The sequence below is a fragment of the Bos mutus genome, chromosome 5, assembly GCF_027580195.1.
Source record: "Bos mutus isolate GX-2022 chromosome 5, NWIPB_WYAK_1.1, whole genome shotgun sequence".
NCBI lineage: Eukaryota > Metazoa > Chordata > Mammalia > Artiodactyla > Bovidae > Bos > Bos mutus.
Window position 1 is genome coordinate 49,722,199 of NC_091621.1, and position 23,649 is coordinate 49,745,847.

The 23,649-nt window shown below is 37.7% G+C and overlaps 1 protein-coding gene across 2 annotated transcripts in view; it reads left to right on the forward strand.

The window, feature by feature from the left end:
- Nucleotides 1-23,649, forward strand: part of EEA1 (early endosome antigen 1) — a 130,555-nt gene that overhangs the window by 65,681 nt on the left and 41,225 nt on the right. For both annotated transcript variants that reach the window (XM_070370926.1, XM_070370927.1), the window contains 3 exons: nt 9,274-9,612; nt 16,040-16,189; nt 17,495-17,614. In XM_070370926.1, coding sequence (XP_070227027.1) covers nt 9,274-9,612; nt 16,040-16,189; nt 17,495-17,614 — 609 coding nt within the window. The remainder of the gene's footprint in view (nt 1-9,273; nt 9,613-16,039; nt 16,190-17,494; nt 17,615-23,649) is intronic.

A 23,649-nucleotide genomic window follows, 5' to 3' on the forward strand; every position in this document is an offset into this window, starting at 1 on the left:
AGATGGGTAGGGCAAGATATGTGAGAAAGTGTTTGAAGCTTCCATGCTCTCTTTGGGTGCTCTCCATGTGTTCACCAACTTGGAATGTCTCAAAACCCTTTCTTTCCTTACGTGGGTGTGATTGATGGAATCTTTGACCATTAGTGATTAATTCAGCCTTTTGCCCCTCTTCCCTCCCTGGAGGTCAGGGTGGAACTGAAAGTTCCAACTCTTTCTTGAAGGTTGGTTCCCCTGTCAACCAACCCCCATCCTTTGGGATTTCTAAAAAATCTCATTAATACAAACTCAGGTGGTTGTAAAGGGCTTCTTATGACTAACAAAGGATACCTTTCTTGCTCTTATATCATAGGGAATTCCTGAGGTTGAGGAGTCTGGATCCAGAAATGGGGACCAAGGCCAAAGGACTGTTTTATGATATCACACATTTGATACACAGAAGTTTTAAATTTTGTATAATCTAGTTTATCTATTTTCACTTTCATTGCTGAGCTTTTGGTTTCATATCCAAGAAGTCATTGCTAAACTCAGTGTCTTGAAGCTTTTCACCTGTTTTCTTCTAATAGTTTTATAGTTTTAACTTAGGTTTAGGTCTTTGATCTATTTTGAATTATTTTTTTAAAGTAAGGGTCCAGTTTTATTCTTTTGCATGTGAAAATCCAGTTTTCCTAGCACCATTTATTGAAAGGAGTGAGTATCCTTCCCTTACTGAATGGTCTTGGCATGCTTGTTGAAAATTGTTTGACCATGTATGTGAGTATTTATTTCTGGGCTCTTTATTTTTATTATTTTGGTCTATATATCTTTCTTTATGTCAGTACACATTGTTTTGACTACTATATTTTTCAATAAGTTTTGAAGTCAGGAACTGTGAGACCTCCGTCTTTGTTCTTAGTCTGTATTCTGTAATGTTAATATTTTCCACCTTGTTTCTTTAAAGATGAGCAACAGATAATAGTTTTGGAGGTAGGGCAGGTATTGGTATTAATTTATTTCCCTCATGTCTCTACTTTTTGATGGCAGAGGAATGGGGAGTTATTCAATTTTTTTGTTCAAAAGTATTGTGAATTTGTTAGCTTTGCTTTAACAGCTTCATTAAATAACAGGACAGATGGATTCTCATATCTGCTTTTACATTTAATCTGTTGTGATATATTTGAAGTGTGTTAAAAAACTTACTCCTTGAAAGAAAAGTTATGACCAACCTAGACAGCATATTCAAAAGCAGAGACATTACTTTGCCAACAAAGGTCCGTCTAGTCAAGGCTATGGTTTTTCCAGTGGTCATGTACGGATGTGAGAGTTGGACTGTGAAGAAGGCTGAGCACTGAAGAATTGATGCTTTTGAACTGTGGTGTTGGAGAAGACTCTTGAGAGTCCCTTGGACGTCAAGGAGATCCAACCAGTCCATTCTGAAGGAGATCAGCCCTGGGATTTCTTTGGAAGGAATGATGCTAAAGCTGAAACTCCAGTACTTGGCCACCTCATGCGAAGAGTTGACTCATTGGAAAAGACTCTGATGCTGGGAGGGATTGGGGGCAGGAGGAGAAGGGGAACGACAGAGGATGAGATGGCTGGATGGCATCACCGACTCGATGGATATGAGTCTGAGTGAACTCCGGGAGTTGGTGATGGACAGGGAGGCCTGGTGTGCTGTGATTCATGGGGTCGCAAAGAGTCAGACACAACTGAGCGACTCAACTGAACTGAACTGAAAATTTAGTCTAATTGATATGTAGTGTAGTTGGAAAAGGGAGGTCTATCTTAAAAGCCTTTTCAGATAATTGTAGCTGTAATTGTTTGATATTACACTGAAACCAGATAAAGTTTAGTTTCTCAAAAGTTAATTTCAATGTAGAATCTGAAACCATATCAGTGCAGTTTTTGTACTTTGTAACATTAAAATTTTTTCTTCTGTCTTGACTTTTGAGTGGATCTTTCCTGGGCATGATTTTGTAATATGCATTAGTGATGTGGAAAATATTGGTTCACTGAATTATGCAAATTTTTTCCAAATAGTAACACATTTCATTGTATTGTGGTGGTTTAGTTGCTTAGTCATGTCCAACTCTTAGAGCCCCATGGACTGTAGCCCCTGTAAGCTCTTCTGTCCATGGGATTTCCCAGGCAGGAATACTCGAGTGGGTAGCCATTTCCTTCTCTAGGGAATCTTCCTGGCCCAGAAATCAAACGTATGTCTCTTGTGTTGCAGGTGGTCTCTTGCATTGCAGGCGGATTCTTTACCAACTGAGCCACCAGGGAAGCCCATTTCATTGTATAACATAAAACAAATCACATTTGTCAATATCACCATCAATCTCAGAGTATGCTTTAAGTATAAGAAGTGTCAAGCTCATGGTGATGGGTGCAAGTTTTCTAAAATTCTAACCTTCCTTTGAAAGCTTGAATTTTATCATTGGCAGCCAATACTGTCAGTTCTATCCTTCCCATAGTTTGTTGGTCACTCTTTACATTAAAAATGGTGTTTCATAGAAAAAAGCAACTAGCTATGTTGACAACTATATTATTTGGTATGCAGCAGAAGTGACGCACAACTATATTATTTGGTATGCAGCAGAAGTGACGCATATATACTTCCTATTTATTCACACAGTTTTTTCTTTTTTCTTGCTATTTTAAGTATTGCAGGTACAAACATTCACATAAAAATCTCATGCATTTGTGTAAGAATTTCTGTTTTATACCCTCATGTGAAATTGCTGGGTTATGAGCTATATATGTGCTCAAATTTACTAGGCTATCCCAAACTATTTTCCAAAGTAACTATACAAGTCTGCCATTGTCCATTTCTCCATCACCTCTTGGTGCTGACTGATTTTTAAAATTTAATCTTTTTTATGGCTTATAAAAACCTCATTGCCTCCCCCTTTTTAAAAAAAAGATGTTTTTTATTGGAGGATAATTGCTTTATAACGTTGTGCTGGTTTTGCCGTACGTCAACATGAGTCAGCCACAGGTATATGTATGTCCCCTCCCTCTTGAATGTCCCTCCCATCTCCGTCACCATCCACCCCTCTAGGTTGTCTCAGAGCACTGGATTGAGCTCCCTGTGCCACACAGCAAATTCCCATTGACTATCTGTTTTACATATGGCAGTGTATATGTTTCCATGCTACTCTCTCTATCCATCCTACCCTCTCCTTCCCTACTTCCTTTTCCCCTACTGTCTATGTGTAGAAAATATCCACGTAGACTTTAATTTTATCTTTGTCTCTCAGTTTGATTTTAATTTCTTTGAGATCAGAGTTGACCTTCTACCTCTTGGAAACTGACCAGAGTTGTGCACACAATAGATGTCTATGATCAGTGTAATTTATTTTGTATTTCTGAAGCATTAAGCTGTTAGTAAAGGATAATGAAGCACAGATTGTGTGTGTGTGTATATATATATATATTCACAAATACATACATACATACACAGTATTAAAGGAAGTACTGTGTCTTATGAATAATACATGGAATCAAGATGATTTAGTGTGATTAAATGGGGATAGTTTTGATTAGGGAATAAGAATTTTCTATTACTGTTCCTCATCTTTACATAAGTGAGATTTCACAATTTTTTTCTTTTCAAAGTGTTTTCCTGTTTAGAATTTTTTCACCAGCAAGTTCAGAAGTGCATCTGCTTTTTTTTTTTTCCTATTGTCCTTGCTAATTGTCTCCCCCACCTCTCTTCATCCTTGTCTTTGGCAAACCATAATTGTTGACAGGGGTAATATCTAAGTGTTATGAATTTGGAATCTTGTGCCTGGTCTCTTGAAGGCTATTAATGAAATGCCTTGGATATATTTTGTGGGTCATAGGCAACATCAAAGTGGATAGATGACATTATAAAATGTAATGAATTGAAAAATAGTTGCTTTTGAGTTAATGTCAAGATTTTCAGCATTAAACCTTTGTTTTTAAATTACTGGCTTTGAAAACTTAAAAAATAAGACATAAATCTTGAAGACATTTCCTTTTTGGTTTCTAGTAAGAATCGTATTCTGACATTTAAACAAAATTCTGCAGCTCAGTTTAACTGTTTCCAGATAAATTCTGAACAAAATCATAGCTTATTTAAAGCTACTAATATGATTAATAGAGGTAGTGTCAGAGACTGAGTTATATTTGGGGTCTTAACTCTCTCCCACTTTCCATCCTTTGTTGCTCTCCCTCTCCGCTTTCTGATAGTCTCAGATTTAAGGTGCTCATAGGCCAAAGCAGAAGCCAGTTATGGCACGTGGTTGTATTGCTGTGTATTACCGCTGTATTGCCAAGTGGTATATTGATACGGACAGTATAATGCAGTGGTCAAAGGCATGCCTCTGACTGGCTGTGACACACAGCCCCCAGTGTCCCATTCCTCTTTTGCTAAGAAGTACTATTATACTTATTTGCCTCTTAGGGTGATAGGAGCACTGAAAAAAAACCTTAATCTTTGTTAAAGTCCTTAGATCACTGCCTGGCTTTCAGTAAGCACCTCAGTGAATATTTGTTGTTACTGTTTTTATTTATCTTGTAAATTCTGTGATGCAGAGTTGAGTCAAGACCAAGGTGGATGTTTTCCTAACTTATTGCCTAGTAAATCAGGAAAGACTGGTGAAGATATAAATAACTTTTTAGCTTAGTCTTTAAGAATGCTTAGGAGTATATCACATGGCAGAGGGTTAATGGTATTTCATTTTGAGAGCTATATATACTGAAGGTATGGGGACATGTAAAAGCACAAGATACAAGATGTTGGAGAGCTACAGGTAGATCAGTTTGTACTTTCTCACAAAGCTGTTTTGAGGAACAAATGAGATCCTTGAAACCACTTTGTAAGGTATCAAGCAGTTAAAAATGCCATTCTTTTTATATTTCTTCTTGTTCCTTGGGCTAGAAGCATGTGAATTGTTATTGTTTAGTTGCTCAGTCACGTCTGACTCTTTTGTGACCCCCAAAAATGCAGACTGCCAGGCTCCTCTGTCCCTGGGATTTTACAGGCAAGAATGCTGGAATGGGTTGTTAATTCCTCCTTCTCCAAGGGATCTTCTCAACCCAGGGATTGAACTTGCATCTCCTGTATTGCAGGTGGATTCCTTACTGCTGAGCCACCAGGGAAGCTGAACAAGTGAATAACTCAGCCTAATATAGGGAAATTGCCCCGCAAGAAAACATGTTGAAAGAGCAGTTGATGAGGAAGTGAAAAGAGAACTGGACATTCAGAAGGAAAGAATTTTGCTTACTCAAATAATTATGAGTTAAGCTTAACATTTGTTTTATAATTTAAACCTGAATAGTATATGTTCAGTTCAGTTCAGTTCAGTTCAGTCGCTCAGTCATGTCCGACTCTTTGCGACCCCATGAATCACAGCACGCCAGGCCTCCCTGTCCATCACCAACTCCCGGAGTTCACTCAGACTCACGTCCATCGAGTCGATGATGCCATCCAGCCATCTCATCCTCTGTCGTCCCCTTCTCCTCCTGCCCCCAATCCCTCCCAGCATCAGAGTCTTTTCCAATGAGTCAACTCTTCGCATGAGGTGGCCAAAGTACTGGAGTTTCAGCTTTAGCATCATTCCTTCCAAAGAAATCCCAGGGCTGATCTCCTTCAGAATGGACTGGTTGGATCTCCTTGCAGTCCAAGGGGCTCTCAAGAGCCTTCTCCAATGCCACAGTTCAAAAGCATCAATTCTTCGGCACTCAGCCTTCTTCACAGTCCAACTCTCACATCCGTACATGACCACAGGAAAAACCATAGCCTTGACTAGACGGACGTTTGTTGGCAAAGTAATGTCTCTGCTTTTGAGTATGCTATCTAGGTTGGTCATAACTGTCCTTCCAAGGAGTAAGCGTCTTTTAATTTCATGGCTGCAGTCACCATCTGCAGTGATTTTGGAGCCCCCAAAAATAAAGTCTGACACTGTTTCCACTGTTTCCCCATCTATTTCCCTTGAGGTGATGGGACCAGATGTCATGATCTTCGTTTTCTGAATGTTGAGCTTTAAGCCAACTTTTTCCCTCTCCTCTTTCACTTTCATCAAGAGGCTTTTGAGTTCCTCTTCACTTTCTGCCATAAGGGTGGTGTCATCTGCATATCTGAGGTTATTGATATTTCTCCCGGCAATCTTAATTCCAGCTTGTGCTTCTTCCAGCCCAGCGTTTCTCATGATTTACTCTGCATAGAAGTTAAGTAAGCGGGGTGACAATATACAGCCTCGACGTACTCCTTTTCCTATTTGGAACCAGTCTGTTGTTCCATGTCCAGTTTTAACTGTTGCTTCCTGACCTGCATACAGATTTCTCAAGAGGCAGGTCAGGTGGTCTGGTATTCCCATCTCTTTCAGAATTTTCCACAGTTTATTGTGATCCACACAGTCAAAGGCTTTGACATAGTCAATAAAGCAGAAATAGATGTTCTTCTGGAACTCTCTTGCTTTTTCCATGATCCAGCGGATGTTGGCAATAGGGGAGCATGAATTGATTCACTGTGTGTCTGAATTTTGTTGTGAAAAATATTTGACTTAAATCATAACATGTGACTCTGCCACCTGGCCAAGTCATATCAGATTCTTTTAATGTTAACTTCTTCATCCACAGAATAGGGATGATAATGTCTATGTCATCTTTTGTTATAAGGTTAATATGGAATGTGCAGTTATATTTTCTTTAATGGGATTCTGCTATACTTACAAAACTCAATCTTCAAAAAGTCTTGTATTCACTAGACTCTGCCTCAGATTCTATGAGAAGGCCATAGTAAGAATGAAAAGTTTGTGATACTAAATATAGTTATGTAATGTACCATAACCTCTCAGTTCAGTTCAGTCTCTCAGTCGTGTCCGACTCTGCAACCCTATGAACCGCAGCACGCCAGGCCTCCCTGTCCATCGCCAACTCCCAGAGTCCACCCAAACCCATGTTCATTGAGTTGGTGATGCCATCCAACCATCTCATCCTCTGCCGTCCCCTTCTCCTCCTGCCCTCAATCTTTCCCAGCATCAAATGAGTCAGCTCTTTCAAATGAGTCAGCTCTTTGCATCAGGTGGTCAAAGTATTGGAGTTTCAGCTTCAACAACAGTCCTTCCATTAAACACCCAGGACTGATCTCCTTTAGGATGGACTGTTTGGATCTCCTTGCAGTCCAAGGGACTCTCTAGAGTCTTACCCAACACCAGAGTTCAAAAGCATCAATTCTTTGGCGCTCAGCTTTCTTTATAGTCCAACTCTCACGTCCATAACCTCTGGGTGCTCTTTTTAATTTATATATAAAAATATATAATGTGAGCGGATTGGGTTCTTTTTAAAGGACATTGGTTTAGGTTCTTTTAAATAAGGTTTAATTATCTTTTTGTGCAGTTAAACAGAAAGATTACTTTTTTAGGATAAGTGAATTTTAAACAGACAATGATTAAGTATTTTTGCTTCTTAAAAAATGAAACTGTCTGAGGGGTCATTTATGTATAGAACTGGTAGGATTACTTGATCACTTTTTAAGTAAGACTATGAGGAAGAAGACTCACTACCTCATTACTTACCTTAATTTTTGTAGCATGTGTTACAGTTATATCTTCTCTAAGTTCTTATTATTTGTGAGCGTGGTTACTTTCATAAAATTTAGTAACTTAGAATTTTCTTTAAAACAGTGTAAGACGTTCATAATGATCAACGAATAGGCTTAATTTAGCTTATGGATTTGAAAATAAATATTATTTTCTTAAAAGAAAATGTGTAAAATTAAGAAAGATGTGGAGTTACTAATGAGTAAGACAGATGCTTATAAAAAGAGAATTTTCCTAACCAGCAGTTTGATTCAAAATTATTATTCTTTTGCTAGTCTTTTTGTTTTACTCTTTTGTTTGTTTGTTTCTATTGGTTGGTCAAGACACATCTCTTTGCTAATTTTGCCTATAACCTCTGGGTGCTCTTTTTACTTTATCTCCCATCTTATTTTTCTCATATATAGTTTCATCACCTTTCTGACACTGTTTTCTATACTGTATTTCTATTTGATAATTTACATAATGAACTTTTTCGTAGACAAGTGTTCAAGAACCATGACTGCTGTCTTCCTCACTCTGGTGCCTAAGCTTACTGCTCCCCTTGACGTAAAAGCATTGCTGTGTCCCCTTGTGCAACTTCTTTGTCTGTTCCTTTTTGTCTTTTTGTACATGAGTTATGAATACTTATTACTTAACTCCTTTTGTCACCAAGTTCAGACTTTGTTTTTAGGTGACTGTCCTGACTTTGCTCTCTTGATTTTTTTTTAAAAATTGTGCACTCAAGAAATTTAATGCAGCTTTTGTAACTAATCTGTTTGCTTGTGCGTCATGTTTCAACTTTCTTAGAAAATGTTTTTTTAAATGTGCGTTTTTAAAGGCCAGAGGCTCTGCCTGTCCTCTACTATTTCTGTATTGTCCCCTTCTAGCACACTGCATATAAAAAGTGAGTATAATAAGTGTTCACAAATGACTCTGACTTATCAGGCGTTTATAGTGGCTTCTTACCCTGGCTGTCTGTCTTATAGAATTGAGTCAGAATTCTGATCCATGCCTCATGTGTAAATAAATATCTTAAAAATACTCAATATTAATTCTAAAAACTCCACTTTGACTAGGCTTTGACATTTGATTAGGCTGACTGACCCAGATCTTTGATTGACTGTGTATTTTGTACTTGATAGTATTGAGTAAAATAACAAAATATAAGGTAGATAAGTGATGTTTTTTAGATCATTGTTTTACACACCTAGAAAGAAATTTGAATAAGTCTTAAACTTGTGCATCTTGAGAATGGTGTTCATCAAGAAGAGAAAAAATGAGGGATCAGTACAATTAAGAAGACTAGAGCAGTAAATGGTATTGTTATGCTAAAGCTCTTACCAGCTATGAAATTGCAAAGCCAAAAATCAGAATTGCCATACTGTTATTTAAAATAATTTTTAATAGCAGAGGGATAGATTTAATTTTTAACTCAAATGGGATATTATAAATATGTTACATACCCTAAAGAATCTAGTTAGTAGATTTTAGTGTTTTCATTTTGTGTCAAAATTTTGTTGGTAAACCTTAAATTAATATTAGTAGAGCTTAGTGAAGTGGACCAGTAATAAGACCATAAGTTAGGATATAACAATTTAATTCTTCTTGTTTAAAATATTTTCACTGTTTTTATATTATACTATTGACTAAAATGTTTAGTAGAGAATGATATTGCTCTAAAGATTGTTTGAATAATTGGAACAATTAAAAATATTAGGAAAGGAAAAAAATTGTTAAATTGATATTTCAGAACTTGACTGAAAAGTTACAGAAGAAAGAACTGGACTATACTCAGTTAGAAGAGAAACATAATGAAGAATGTATGAGTAAAAAGAGTATACAAGCAAGCCTTCATCAAAAAGACCTGGATTGTCAACAGCTTCAGTCAAGGTTATCTGCATCTGAAACCTCACTGCAGAGAATACAGGCAGAACTAGGTGAAAAGGGAGAAGCTACTCAGAAGCTCAAAGAAGAATTATCAGAAGTGGAGACCAAGTACCAGCATCTTAAGGCAGAGTTTAAACAGCTACAACAACAGAGAGAAGAAAAGGATCAGCATGGGTTACAACTGCAAAGTGAAATCAATCAAGTAAGAGCTCTTACTTTTATTTACTGTACTTCCTCCTATGGTTTCTTTTTGTGTTTGATAGTTATTTGATCATAATATAGTTCACTTAAAAATTGTCATTTAAAAAATTATCTCAATTTTTACATCCTGTTGTATTGAGTCAGATCTCATTTCAGTTTCCCCTAAAATGATAGTATCTATCATATAGTATTGTTATGCATTGTTTATTGACTAATACAAACAAATTGCTTAAGATGGTACCTGTCACATAGTAGATACTCAGCAGGTATGTTATTATAATAATTCATATTGTTGATCTTAAAATTAAAAATTAAAAAATTTTTGTCTTTTTTTTCTTGTTACTAATTTTCAAAATATACTCACTGTTAAACCAATAATATAAAAAATTAGATATTTTAAAAGAAAGCAAATTAGTTCTAACAACTATTCTTTTATTAACTATTTTTTATAGAAATAATGTCTATCAGATGAAGTTTAATGGAAGTTTTGACTTTGCTATTAACTTAATTTATGAATTTTGTATTCTAATTATTTCTTATAGGTAGCTGTAAAAATTAGTAGGCAAATGGAAATTTGGAGAAGGAAATGGCAACCCACTCCAGTATTCTTGTCTGGAGAATCCCAGAGACGGGGGAGCCTGATGGGCTGCTGTCTATGGCGTCGCACAGAGTCGGACATGACTGAAGTGACTTAGCCCTAGCAAAGTCCTCAGCTACTTTTTTGAAAATTTTCAACTATTTTTACTTAAAAGGCAGTGATATTTACTTCTGTGGCATTAATCTTGTCTTCTGAGATACTCTTCCTGTTTCTCTTCTCTTTGATAAATACTACTTCACGTGTCATGTTTTCAGAAATCTTTTTCTACATATTGCCACTTCTCACCACCACCCCACTGCAGAGATGGCTTAAGCATCTGTATATCTTGATTACTTTACTTGTCATAGTCTAGCATATTATCATAACAGGTATCTTCACTGGACTCTAAACTCTTTGGGTGCAAAGACCATGTTTTATTTATTTTTTATCCCAGCTACCTGACATATTGCTTATCTGCAGATGTTTAATGAGTAAGTAAGTGAATGAATAAATGCAGGCATTCATAATAGAAGGAAACATAGGCTTGGCGATATCAATGAATAAATTAAATATGAGTTAGATATTTGCCTTTCAGTTCAAATATACAGATTGGGCATTTATGGTTTCTAAAAGATACGATACCTTGTTTATTAGAAGATACAAAGACAGAAGAGGAAATAGGACCTACCTTAAATGATTTTGTAAATCTCATTGAGGTATAAGGCAAGTACTGTCCTATTGCAGTGAATGTGAAAATTAAAATGGTTCCATGTACAATGGGAATTAGGAAGAGTTCTTCTCCTGCTTTCTTTCCCCTATAGTACTTCATATTGTATAGTTATTTAGCTGTTAATATGATCAAGAAAAGCTTGTTGTGAGAAAGAGGTGGTGCTTGAAATTGTGAATATTGGATAGGTTTTGACAAGTAGCAGTTTAAAGGCAGGAGGGTCTTCCAGGAAGAAAAATAAACTAGAGGTGTGTGTGCTCAGCTGCTCCATTTGTGCCCGACTCTGGGAGACCCCACGGACCATAGCCCGCCAGGCTCTCTGTCCATGGGATTCTCCAGGCAAGAATACTGGAGTGGGTTGCCCTGTCCTCCTCCAGGGGATCTTTTCCACCCAGGGATTGAACCCACATCTCTTAAATCTCCTGCATTGGCAGGCAAGTTCTTTACCACTGGCACCACCTGGGAAGCCCCAGACTAGAGGCAGGGGTGTATTATAAGAACCAGTGACAGACAGACGTTTGCTCTGAGGATATGGTATATGTAATAGTAGTGGACTGTTTTGAGGACTGTATTATGTAGAGTCTTGAATAGCAGGCTGAGGAATTTGAGTTTCATTTGGTTGTCAGTGAATGGAGGGGGCAACAGGAATTTTTGTATTCATAACCATTTGGTTTAGTCACATTTCTGTACAAAATAAAGAGGTCATGCTGAAGACCTTGAAGTGATACCATTTATCTTCCCTTCAGTATGCTGTCTGGATTCTGCCTTCAAAGTGAAAGTGAAAGTTGCTCAGTCATGTCCAATTCTTTGTGACCCCATGGACTATACAATCCATGGAATTCTCCAGGGCAGAATACTGGAGTGGGTAGTCATTCCCTTCTTAAGGGGATCTTCCTAACCCAGGGATCGAACTCAGGTCTCCCTCATTGCAGGTGGATTCTTTACCATCTGAGCTACCAGGGAAGTCCTTGCCTTCAAAAGGAAGAAGTGAAAGTGAAGTTGCTCTGTCATGCCCAACTCTTTGCGACCCCATGGACAGTCCCTGCACCAACCTCCATCCATGGGATTTTCTAGGCAAGAGTACTGGAGTGGGTTGCCATTTCCTTCTCCAGGGAATCTTTCTGACCCAGGGATCGAACCCAGGTCTCCCTCATTGTAGACAGGTGCTTTACCATCTGAGTCACCAGGGAAGTTCAAAGCCTGACTCAAATCTGTCTACTTCTCTTCATCTATACTGCTACTACCCTAATCTCAGCTGCTGCCATTGTTCACCTGGTCTACTGTATTAGCCTTTTTATAAGTTTCTTTCTTCCAGAGGACCTTCTTTGTCTATTCTCCATACAGAAAAAGTGAAAACTGGAAGTGAGTTGCTCAGTCATGTCCAACTGTTCGTGACCCTATGGACTATACAGTCCATGGAATTCTCCAGGCCAGAATACTAGAGTTCCCTTCTCCAGCAGATCTTCCTGACTCAGGAATCTAACTGGGGTCTCCTGCATTTCAGGTGGATTCTTTACCAGCTGAGCTACCAGGGAAGCCCATAGTCCATTCTCCACCCAGGAGCCAGAGACATTGTTTTAAAGTATGAAGGGTGTAACTTTATTTCTTTTAACCACCTCGAGTGGTTTTGGTTAGATTTTGAATCCAGATGTCTTCTTGGTCCTGTAAGCATATGAGTATAGTATGGTCCACGTTATGTCTTCAGGCTCATCTTCTACCAAGTGAAGCCATGCTGGTCTCCTTTTAGTTCCTCAAGCACACCAGCACTTCAACAGAGAGCTTTCCTGCCTTAGGTCCTTTGCCCATGTTTTTTTCTTAGAGTGTTCTTTATTTCAGCTTTTCACAAGACTTGCTTAAGCATTATTTCTTCAGTAAAGCCTTTCTGGACCTTTCTAAAAGGTTTCTCAGGTAGTGCAGTGGTAAAGAAGCCACCTGCCAATGTAGGAGATGCAGAAAATGCAGGTTCAATTCTTGGATTGGGAACGTCCCATAGAGAAGGCAATGGCAACCCTCCCCAGTATTCTTTCTTGGGAAATCCCATGGAGAGAGGAGCCTGGCAGACCGCAGTCCATGGGGTCGCGAAGAGTCAGACTGAGCGTGCATGCATACAGGACCTCTCTATTTAAATCGATTGTTTTCCATTTAGGGCTTCCCTGGTGGCTCAGAGGTTTTCCGTTTATTCTGGACCCTTTATTTCAGCAAGCTGCTTCTTAATAATACTTTTTATTGTGTAGTTTTTTTTATTGTATAGCTTTTTGTTTACTTGCATATCATATACCATTCCCTTTGTACAGTAAGCTCCTTAATTTGAGAAATTTGTTTTATTCTATACTCCATCTATCTCTATACTTAGAGTTTTTAGTAAATATTTTTTGGAAGAATAGGAATGAACCTCACTTTAAGCCTTCTTTCACTGTCCTTAAAAGAGTGTAGGGATGAACTGGCTCTGTTTTGCTCTTCTCTGCATCCTCAGCTCCCCTTTCAGTGCTGACAAAAATAGATAGCTGGCAGTTGTCAACAAAGGACTTACAAACAAAGAACCCCATATTCTTTATATTTGTATCTTGAGCACTTTTAAAATAGCCAATAGTGCAGATAATGTTACATAATTAAAAGATTGGACATAATAAGTTCACTTTTTTAATATAAAAAAATTTGTATACAATTTTTAAAGGTTCCTTTTCATTAACAGTTACTGAGAAATACCCTAAGCCTGTGTGACACCCAGCAGTTTGTGTCTCCCACTTTCCCACCCATATATCAAACTTCACCTTTAATCGAATATGCCATCTCAAATAGCATAGTGGTTTATGAGTGTGGGTTTAAGAACCGGCTCTCTGAGTTCTAGTTCTGTGGTCTACAAACTGTGTGAGCTTGGGCAAGTTATTTATTGTACCTTAGTTTGCTCATCTGTCAAATAAGAATAAGAATTAGAATTGTCTTCACAGGATTATTATAAGGATTAAGTTAGTTAATATTTGTGAACCTTTTAGAATAAGGCCTGGCACTTGACAAACTTTACAAGCATAATGAGTAAAGAATTATGTATATGAGTTTACAAAACTGAATTTCTTAGAGAACATATACATAAAATGTAACTTTAGGATAGACCATTCTATTAATGATTCCAACATGTATTATTTTTACTCTAAACTTATTCTTCTTTTCTGTAACATATTCACTCTAAAATGATATAGGCATTATTGGTTAAGGGATTTGGGCCTGCTTCCGCTTTTGTGCAGCTTTGATTTGTGACTCATTTCTTTATTAAAGATCAGGGATCTATCAGAGATTGTAAAACAATGAATGACAGTTAATTATAATATACAGTATCTCTTTTTTTTTTTTTACCACTTTAGTAAATCTTCACTTGAGAGCAACAGTTATCTTTGATTTGGCGCTTCACTCTGCACATCAAAATCACCTGGGGAAATTTAAGAAATTATCAGAGCCTCACCCTTGGCTCAGTTAAGTGATAATCTCTGGCATAGGCCCGGGTATTGGTTTTCCCTGTTATTGTACTGTGTAGTTGAGATTGAAAACCGCTGATTTTTAAAGTGTTGCTTTTTGGCAAATGACTCCTAAACTTTCCTGAAACTCAATATTCTCTAATTCTTTTGTTGGGAAACATAGATTTCTGGGCTTTAGCTCAAATGTACCAAAGCTAAATTTTAGGGGAGAAGTCTTATTATCTCTGTGTTAATAATGACATGGAAAATTCTTACCCAGCAAGTTAGAAACTTAATGTAGGGGAGAGATCACACGTAAGAGATCACTTAAGGGGGTTGGATCTACTTATTGCAGTGAGAAGGAGAGGGTTTGGGTAGTTATTACAGTGTTAATTCACTGCATTTTAAGAAGAGGCAGAGGAAAAAGAAAATGTCAGCCTAAGGATATAAATGACTAACTGTTACTGATTCCTGTTTTATAACTAAAAGAGGAATGGAATGTATGTTTTACTTTAGAAATTCACTTCAGTTTTCTCTTTTTTTGGCATCCCTGGGTGGACCTGAAACTTTAGTTTTCTTTATTGAGTATAGAATATGTTTTGACAGCCACATGTTGTTTCATAGCATAGGAAAATAGTGGGTGTCCACTTTTCTGATAGAACTTTATTTTTTCTTTGCCAGGTATGAATTTTTTATGGAGAAATATGAAAGTATAAAGCATATAAATGTATATTTGACATAAAGGCTATAGATTCTTAATATTTTCAGATATAACATGAATAGGTTTGATTGGAAACAATTGTATAGAATGCTTGTTATTAATCTTCAGCTTTGCTGAGGCACATGCTGAAATTTGACTTGATGGGTTATGAAATTGGGGTGTACTCTTACAGTGTAAGCCTTTCCAAATGTCTTGCTTCCTTATCTTCATGCTACTCTTTCTTGTCCTGCACTCCTAGCATTTGTGCGGTAATTCTTCTAAAATTAATACAAACCTTTTTTTTTTTTTTAAACTGGACCTACCCCACCAACCAATCCCACAAGAGAAACCAGCTGTTCTTTCTGGTAAAATTAGAGAAAATAAGGAATTCCAGAAAGTGACAGCTCTTATCCCCCAGACAAGTTTCTTCTTTAGTTTTAGCTAGGTGGCAATTTTAAAGTTAATGAAATCACCTAATATTTTAATAAATGTTCATTCCTCTGTTTTATTTAGAGATTGTGTGCCAGTTTGAGGACTTGAGAATACCGTGTGCTCTATTCAGTACCCAAATGTAAGAAGTCGATTGTGGTGGTTCATGACTATGGAAAAGCAACAAGAATCATGTTGGATTTTTAAAATACTAGTGGAATAGGTCTGAGTGTGTCTTAAGTGTCTTAATTTTAAGGTTTGTTTGAAGCTCCTTAAGTGATTGCAAGAGTTATCTTTAAATAAGAGCCTTAGGTTCACTGTGTGTGTGTATATGGTTTTAAAAGTGTAAAAACCTGAAACTTGTGATATGATTATAGTTTTATGTGAGTCATCATAATTTATGTGATTAGGTTCCTCTAAAGTATCATGAAAATTAATATATTTCTATTGGTGGAAAAATAAAACATAGTTTGGAAAGTAGGTGGTAGTAATAATGATGATCAACGTGTTTATACATATATATGTACTCTTTTTCCTTTTCTGAAGTTACATAGCAAACTTCTGGAGACAGAGCGCCAACTAGGAGAAGCTCATGGAAGGCTGAAGGAACAGAGACAGCTTTCAAGTGAAAAGTTGATGGATAAAGAACAACAAGTGGCTGATCTACAACTCAAACTTTCTCGTTTAGAGGAAGAGGTAAGCTCACATTTCAGATGAGTTTATGTTAGTACCTTTATTGATAGATTTGAAGTGAGTGAATTCGCTCAGTCCTGTCTGACTTTTTGCGATCCCATGGACTGTAGTCTACCAGGCTTCTCTGTCTGTGGGATTTTCCAGGCAAGAGTACTGGAGTGGGCTGCCACTCCAGGGGATCTTCCTGACCCAGGGATCGAACCCAGGTCTCCTGCTTTGCAGGCAGATGCTTTACCCTCTGAGCCACCAGGGATCTTAAATGTTGTTTTGTTTAATCTGTTTATGGTCATGAGCTTTAATTGAAATTTTTTTAAGTTTGATAAAGTTAAAACATCTCCAGTGAAAACATCCTATTATTAACTACATTAAGTCATTTTTGTTTTGATTGTATTCCCTAAAGTTTTCAACAAAAATGTACAAAGAAGGCTACTCTTCAGCTTCAGGCAGGTTAAATCCTTGGGGTGACCCTGTCAGCCTGCTCAAGAGGAGTCTTTCTACCCAGGAAAGACCGTTTCCTAATGAAACTGAAAAATGAACAGCTGCTGATAGCATTATTGACACATAGTTGGTGCATATAAACTGAGTTTGTACTTAAGGATTTTCTCCTTTAAAAATTAAGAGGGATGGTATGGGGAGGGAGGTGGGAGCGGGGTTCAGGATGGGGAACACGTGTACACCCGTGGCGGATGCATGTTGATGTATGGCAAAACCAATACAATATTGTAAAAAAAATAATAATAAAAAAAAATTAAGCATAAGATTGAATGCTATCCTAATTTTAATCTGTGGTTGCCAAAAATGGTAACTATTATTTGGTTCAAGTAAAAGGTATCATTAAACTGTGTCTTTTATTAGAATTGAACAAACACTGAGAGTTAAAATCTATAGCTGCAGCACAAGATTTTCTTCTAGACCCAAATATTAATGTGTAGATTTTGCTGTTGTTTCCCAATAAGTGACAGTTATGATTATGAAAAAATGTAAAACAGATACTGATACTGTTATTTAGATTATTGTTACAAAAATTTGTATATAATTCCTTGATCATATTAGCATATGAAAATAATAATAAACTAAATGCCAACCTGGAGAAGGAATTTTATTCTTTTCAGGATGAGAATCTATTCTTAAGGAACAATTTCTTAAATTTTGAAGTTAAAATTCTATAATGAGATACTGCTTTTAAAGTTATAATTTAATTTTCTATTCAGACTTGAGAATTGTGAGATTTGAAGTAATACCAGATGTTTGTATGATAGCATTATGCCCTTAAATTGTTAATTGACAGTCTACATTTTTTTTTTAAAGTTGAAGGAAAAAGTAACCAATTCCACAGAATTGCAGCATCAGTTAGATAAAACAAAGCAACAGCATCAAGAACAACAAGCTCTTCAACAAAGCACTACAGCAAAACTTCGAGAAGCTCAGGTAAACAGTGTTTGACTTTTTAGCCTTTTAAACAAAGATGAGCCACGTCATTATTCTTTTGTTGTGGTGAAGCTGGATAATGCAAAGCACTTGATTATATAGAGTTTTGATGATTTTTAGTATCTGGATAATTGGATAATTCTTTTCCTTTGATTGCTATGTTGAAAAATTTTTCTAAATATAAAAATTTACTATAAATATATTATTAAAATTCATATAAAAATTAAAATTTATTAAATTTCTTTTTAAAAATAAATTGATACTAAGTTTAAGATATTTAGATTATTTATGCATAATACATTATTTATTAAAAATGACTTCTCTGAAAAAATTAAAAAATGACAAATTTCTTAGTTTACTTAACTCAGTAAAATATAACATTCTGTATTTCCTGTGATGGAACTTACTATTTATTGGCCATGTCTTTCCCTGTTTCAGCACTGTCATATGAACATTAGAATTGTAATTATAGGAATGTAAGTGATTGAGTTAAATTTGTACAGATTCTATAGTATACCTCAAAATATTAAAAGAAGTTAAATTTTTGTGTTGATATGGGGAGAGGAAGATGGTACCCAAGTGTTTGAAATGGATTTGACATTGATTTGTTCTGTAGTCTTCATTAATTCCTTGAACATTATGGAGCACTGTGTGTCAGGCACTGTGGTAACCACTAAAATCAGAGTGCTGAGTCAGACACAGTGCCGCTTTCTGGGAAATGGCAATCTAATGATACGCTAGCTAATGCTGGAGCTGAAAGCAGGCAGGAGGTAATATGCCTGTCTTTCTTGTCTGTCTTTGGATAGTGGCAAGGAGTCAGGTGGATAGAGACCCAAATATTATATTCATTTATTTGTTCTTTCATTCATTCAGTCAACAAATATATATTCATGTCTCCTCTTAGCCATGGAAGTGATTTTGTGCATATGGCGGCAGAGAAAACAGACAAAAATGTCTGTTCTTGTGGAGCTTAGTCAGGAAGACAAACAGTAACCAAGGTAAATAGGCAAAATATATAGTGTGTTAGATGTGGTATGGAGATAAGGGTAAGTGGTATGGAAAAAAGGGATGCGGAGTAGGAAATATCTGGGGAGCTGGAGGTGGACTGCATGGTTAGATAGGGTTGCTAGGGAAGGCTTCTCTGAAAGATGAAAGATCTAAAGGAAGGGAGGGTGTGAGCCATGTGGATATCTGAGAGAAGAGTGTCAATACTTTAAAAGGCCCTGAGGAGGAGCAGGTCTTAGGAACATCAAGAAGCCAGTGAGTAGAGTGGTGTGAGTGATGAGAGAGAGAAAGGGGGCACAGTCATAGAGATCACAAAGGATCAGAACATGTCGAGTTCATTAGTAACTTTAAGGATTTTATTATGAGTGAGATGAGAAATCATTGGGGGGTTCTGAGCAGTGGAATAGCATGATGATACTTATAATTTCACAGGATTACTTTGACTACTGTATTGAGAGTAGATGATAGGGACACATGAGTGGAACAAATAAATGAGCTAAGAGACTACTTTAAAAATTAAGAAATGGTGTGGCTTGGAACAGAGTGTAAATAGTGTAAGTAGTGAAAATTAGTCAGATTCTAGATATACTTTTAAAGGTAAGGCTGACAGATTTACTGATAGATTGATATGGGGCACTGACAGAAACCAAAGATGATTCTAGGGATTTTGGCTTGACTGATTGGCAGGAGGGAGGTCAAACAAGATGAAGACTGGGAATCCTTTGGATTTGGCAACATGAGGTCATTGGTGACACTGATAAAGAGGAATTTGTAAAGAGAAGGAATGAAATTCAAATGTGAATTACATAAAGACTGGGCAGAAACTGGAGTGGAACTTCATCTAGGAAATGTTTCTTCCTTAAAAACCAGAGATACTTGAATATGTTTATTCAGTTCAGTTCAGTCGCTCAGTCATGTCTGACTCACAAAGAGTCAGAATCGCAGCACGCCAGGCTTCCCTGTCCATCACCAACTCCTGGAGTTCACTCAGACTCGTGTCCATCGAGTCAGTGATGCCATCCAGCCTTCTCATCCTCTGTCGTCCCCTTTTCCTCCTGCCCCCAATCTCTCCCAGCATCAGAGTCTTTTCCAACAAGTCCACTCTTCGCATGAGGTGGCCAAAGTACTGGAGTTTCAGCTTTAGCTTCATTCCTTCCAAAGAACACCCAGGCTGATCTCCTTCAGAATGGACTGGTTAGATCTCCTTGCAGTCCAAGGGACTCTCAAGAGTCTTCCCCAACACCACAGTTCAAAAGCATCAATTCTTTGGTGCTCAGCTTTCTTCACAGTCCAACTCTCACATCCATACCTGACCACAGGAAAAACCATAGCCTTGACTAGCTGGACCTTTGTTGGTAAAGTAATGTCTCTGCTTTTGAATATGCTATCTAGGTTGGTCATAACTTTCCTTCCAAGGAGTAAGCGTCTTTTAATTTCATGGCTGCAGTCACCATCTGCAGTGATTTTGGAGCCCCCCAAAATAAAGCCTGACACTGTTTCCACTGTTTCCCCATCTATTTCCCATGAAGTGATGGGACCGGATGCCATGATCTTCGTTTTCTGAATGTTGAGCTTTAAGCCAACTTTTTCCCTCTCCTCTTTCACTTTCATCAAGAGGCTTTTGAGTTCCTCTTCACTTTCTGCCATAAGGGTGGTGTCATCTGCATATCAGAGGTTATTGATATTTCTCCCGGCAGTCTGGATTCCAGCTTGTGTTTCTTCCAATCCAGCGTTTCTCATGATGTATTCTGTATATAAGTTAAATAAGCAGGGTGACAATATACAGCCTTGACAATCTAGAACAAAGGGACTAGTAGAGTGGGGATAATTGAGTATACTGGAGAATGGAAGGTGACTGAAGGAATAAGGTATTCATAAACTGTGATGTCACTGATAACAATGGGTGGTGGTACATTCAAACGTAGCCTCTGAAGGATATCTTTGGAAGACTGAGGAAAGGTGTGTATATATATATATATATATGTGTGTGTGTGTGTGTGTGTGTGTGTGTGTGTATGTATGTATATGTGCTGTGCTTGGTTACTCAGTTATGTCCAACTCTTTGTAACCCCATGGACTGTAGCCCACCAGGCTCCTCTGTCCATGGAGGATTCTCCAGGCAAGAATACTGGAGTGGATTGCCATGCCCTCCAGGGGATCTTCCCAACCCAGGAATGGAACTGGGGTCTTCTGCATTGCAGGTGGATTCTTTACCTGCTGAGCTATCTGGAAAGCCCGTATGTGTGTGTGTGTGTGTGTTTTATTCATTTATTTATTGAGTATAATTGACTTAGTGTTAGTTTCACATGTACAGCAAAGTGATTCAGTACTCTCCTTCTCTCTCCCTCTCACTGTATATATACACACAGATACATATATATAAAATCTATAACATATAATAGATTTTACATATAGTTTATATATATGTACACATATTGTTTATCAGGGTCTTTTCCTTTATAGATTATTACAAAATGTTGAGTATAGTTGCCTGTGCTGTAAGTAGGTTCTTGTTGGTTTTCTGTTTTATTTATGTTGTTGTTCAGTCACCAAGTTGTGTCTGACTCTTTGCGACCCATTGGACTTCAGCATGCCAGGCCTCCCTGTCCCTCGTCATCTTCCAGAGTCTGCCCAGGTTCATGTCCGTTGAATCGGTGATGCCATCCAACCATCCTCTGTCGCCCTTTTCTCCTTCTACCAGCAGTAGTCTTTTCCAGTGAGTCGGCTGTTCACATCAGGTGGCCAAAGTATTGGAGCTTCAGCATCAGTCTTTCTAAATAGTATTCAGGGTTGACTTCCTTTAGGATTGACTGGTTTGATCTTCTTGGAGTCTAAGGGCCTCTCAAGAGTGTTTCCAGCACCATAGTTCGAAAACATCAATTCTTTGGCGCTCTGTCTTCTTTATGGTCTAACTCTCAGATCCATACATGACTACTGGAAAGACGGTGCCCTGACTATACAGACCTTTGTTGGCAAACTAATGTCTTTGCTTTTTAATATGCTGTCTAGGTTTGTCATAGCTTTCCTTCCAAGAAGCAGTTGTCTTCTAACTTCATGGCTGCAGTCAGCCTCTTTAGTAATTTTAGAGCCCAACAAGAAGAAATCTGTCACTGCTTCCACCTTTTCCCCTTTTGCTTCTTGACCCACATACGGGTTTCTCAGGAGACAGGCAAGATGGTCTGGTATTCCCATCCCTTTAAGAGTTTTCCACAGTTTGTTATGATCCACACAGTCACAGGCTTTATAGCATAGTCAGTGAAACAGAAATATATATATATATATATTTTTAATTCCTTTGCTTTCTCTATGATCCAGCGAATGTTGGCAGTTTGATCTCTGGTTCCTCTGCCTTTTCTGAACCCAGCTTGTACATGTGGAAGTTCTTGGTTTACATACTGCTGAAGCCTAGCTTGAAGGATTTTGAGCATAATTTTACTAGCATGGGAAGTGAGCACAATTGTCTGGTATTTTTAACATTTTTAGTACTGCCCTACTTGAGAATCGGGATGAAGATTGACCTTTTCCATTCCTGTGGCCACTGCTGGGTTTTCCAAATTTGCTGACATATTGAGTGCAGCATTTTAATAATATCATCTTTCAGGATTTTATTTTTTTTTAATTAATTACTTTTTTTTTTAAACTTTTTTTTTAAATTTTATTTTTTAACTTTACAATATTGTATTGGTTTTGCCATATATCAAAATGAATCCACCACAGGTATACATGTGTTCCCCATCCTGAACCCTCCTCCCTCCTTCCTCCCCATACCATCCCTCTGGATAGTCCCAGTGCACCAGCCCCAAGCATCCAGTATCGTGCATCGAATCTGGACTTGTGACTCTTTCATATATGATATTATACATGTTCCAATGCCATTCTCCCAAATCCCAATCCAAATCTTTTAGGATTTTAAATGGCCCTGCTGAAATTCCATCACCTCCACTAGCTTTATTGGCAGCAGTGCTTTCCGAGGCCCATTTGACTTTACATTCGAGGCTCTAGGTGAGTTCTTACACCATCTTGGTTATCCAGGTCATTAAATCTTCTTTGTACAGTTCTTCTGTGTATTCTTGCCATCTCTTCTTGATCTCTTCTGCTTCTATTAGGTTTTTACCGTTTCTGTCCTTTATTGTGCCCATCTTTGCATGAAATGTCCCCTTGATATCTCCAGTTTTCTTGAAGAGACCTGTAGTCTTTGGCCTTCTGTTGTTTGCCTCTATTTCTTAGCATTGTTTACTGAAGAAGGGCACCTTGTCTCTCCTTGCTTTTCTCGGGAACTCTGCATTCATTTGGATATACTTTTCCCTTTCTCACTTGCTTTTCACTTCACTTCTTTCCTCAGCTATTTGTAAAGCTTCCTCAGACTACCACTTTACTTCTTGCATTTCTTTTTCTTTGGGATGATTTCCCTGACTGGCCTAGTGCCTAGTAGTTTTCTCTGCTTTCTTTAGTTTAAGACTGAATTTTGCTAGAAGAAGTTCATGATCTGAGACACAGTCAGCTCCAGGTCTTATTTTTGCTGACTATATAGAGCTTCTTCATCTTCAGCGGCAAAGAATGTAATCAGTCTGATTTCGGTATTGACCATCTGGTGATGTCCATGCGTAGACTTCATCTCTTGTGTTGTTGAAAAAGGGTATTTGCTATCACCAGTACATTCTCTTGGCAGAATTCTGTTAGCCTTTGCCCTGCTTCATTTTGTACTCCAAGCCAAACTTGCCTGTTCCTCCAGGTATCTCTTGACTTCTACTTTTGCATTCTAATCCCCTGTGATGAATAGGACATCATCTTTTGGTGGTAGTTCTAGGATGTCTTGTAGGTCTTCATAGACCTGATCAGCTTCTTTGGCATCAGTGGTTGGGGCATAGACCTGGATTACTGTGATGTTGAATTATTTGCCTTGGAAATGAACTGAGATCATTCTGTCGTTTTTGAGTTTGCATCCAAGTACTGCATTTCAGACTCTTGTTGATTATGAGGGCTGCCCTGTCAGGGAACATTTATGTTTAGGATTCCTGTATGTTGTTTTC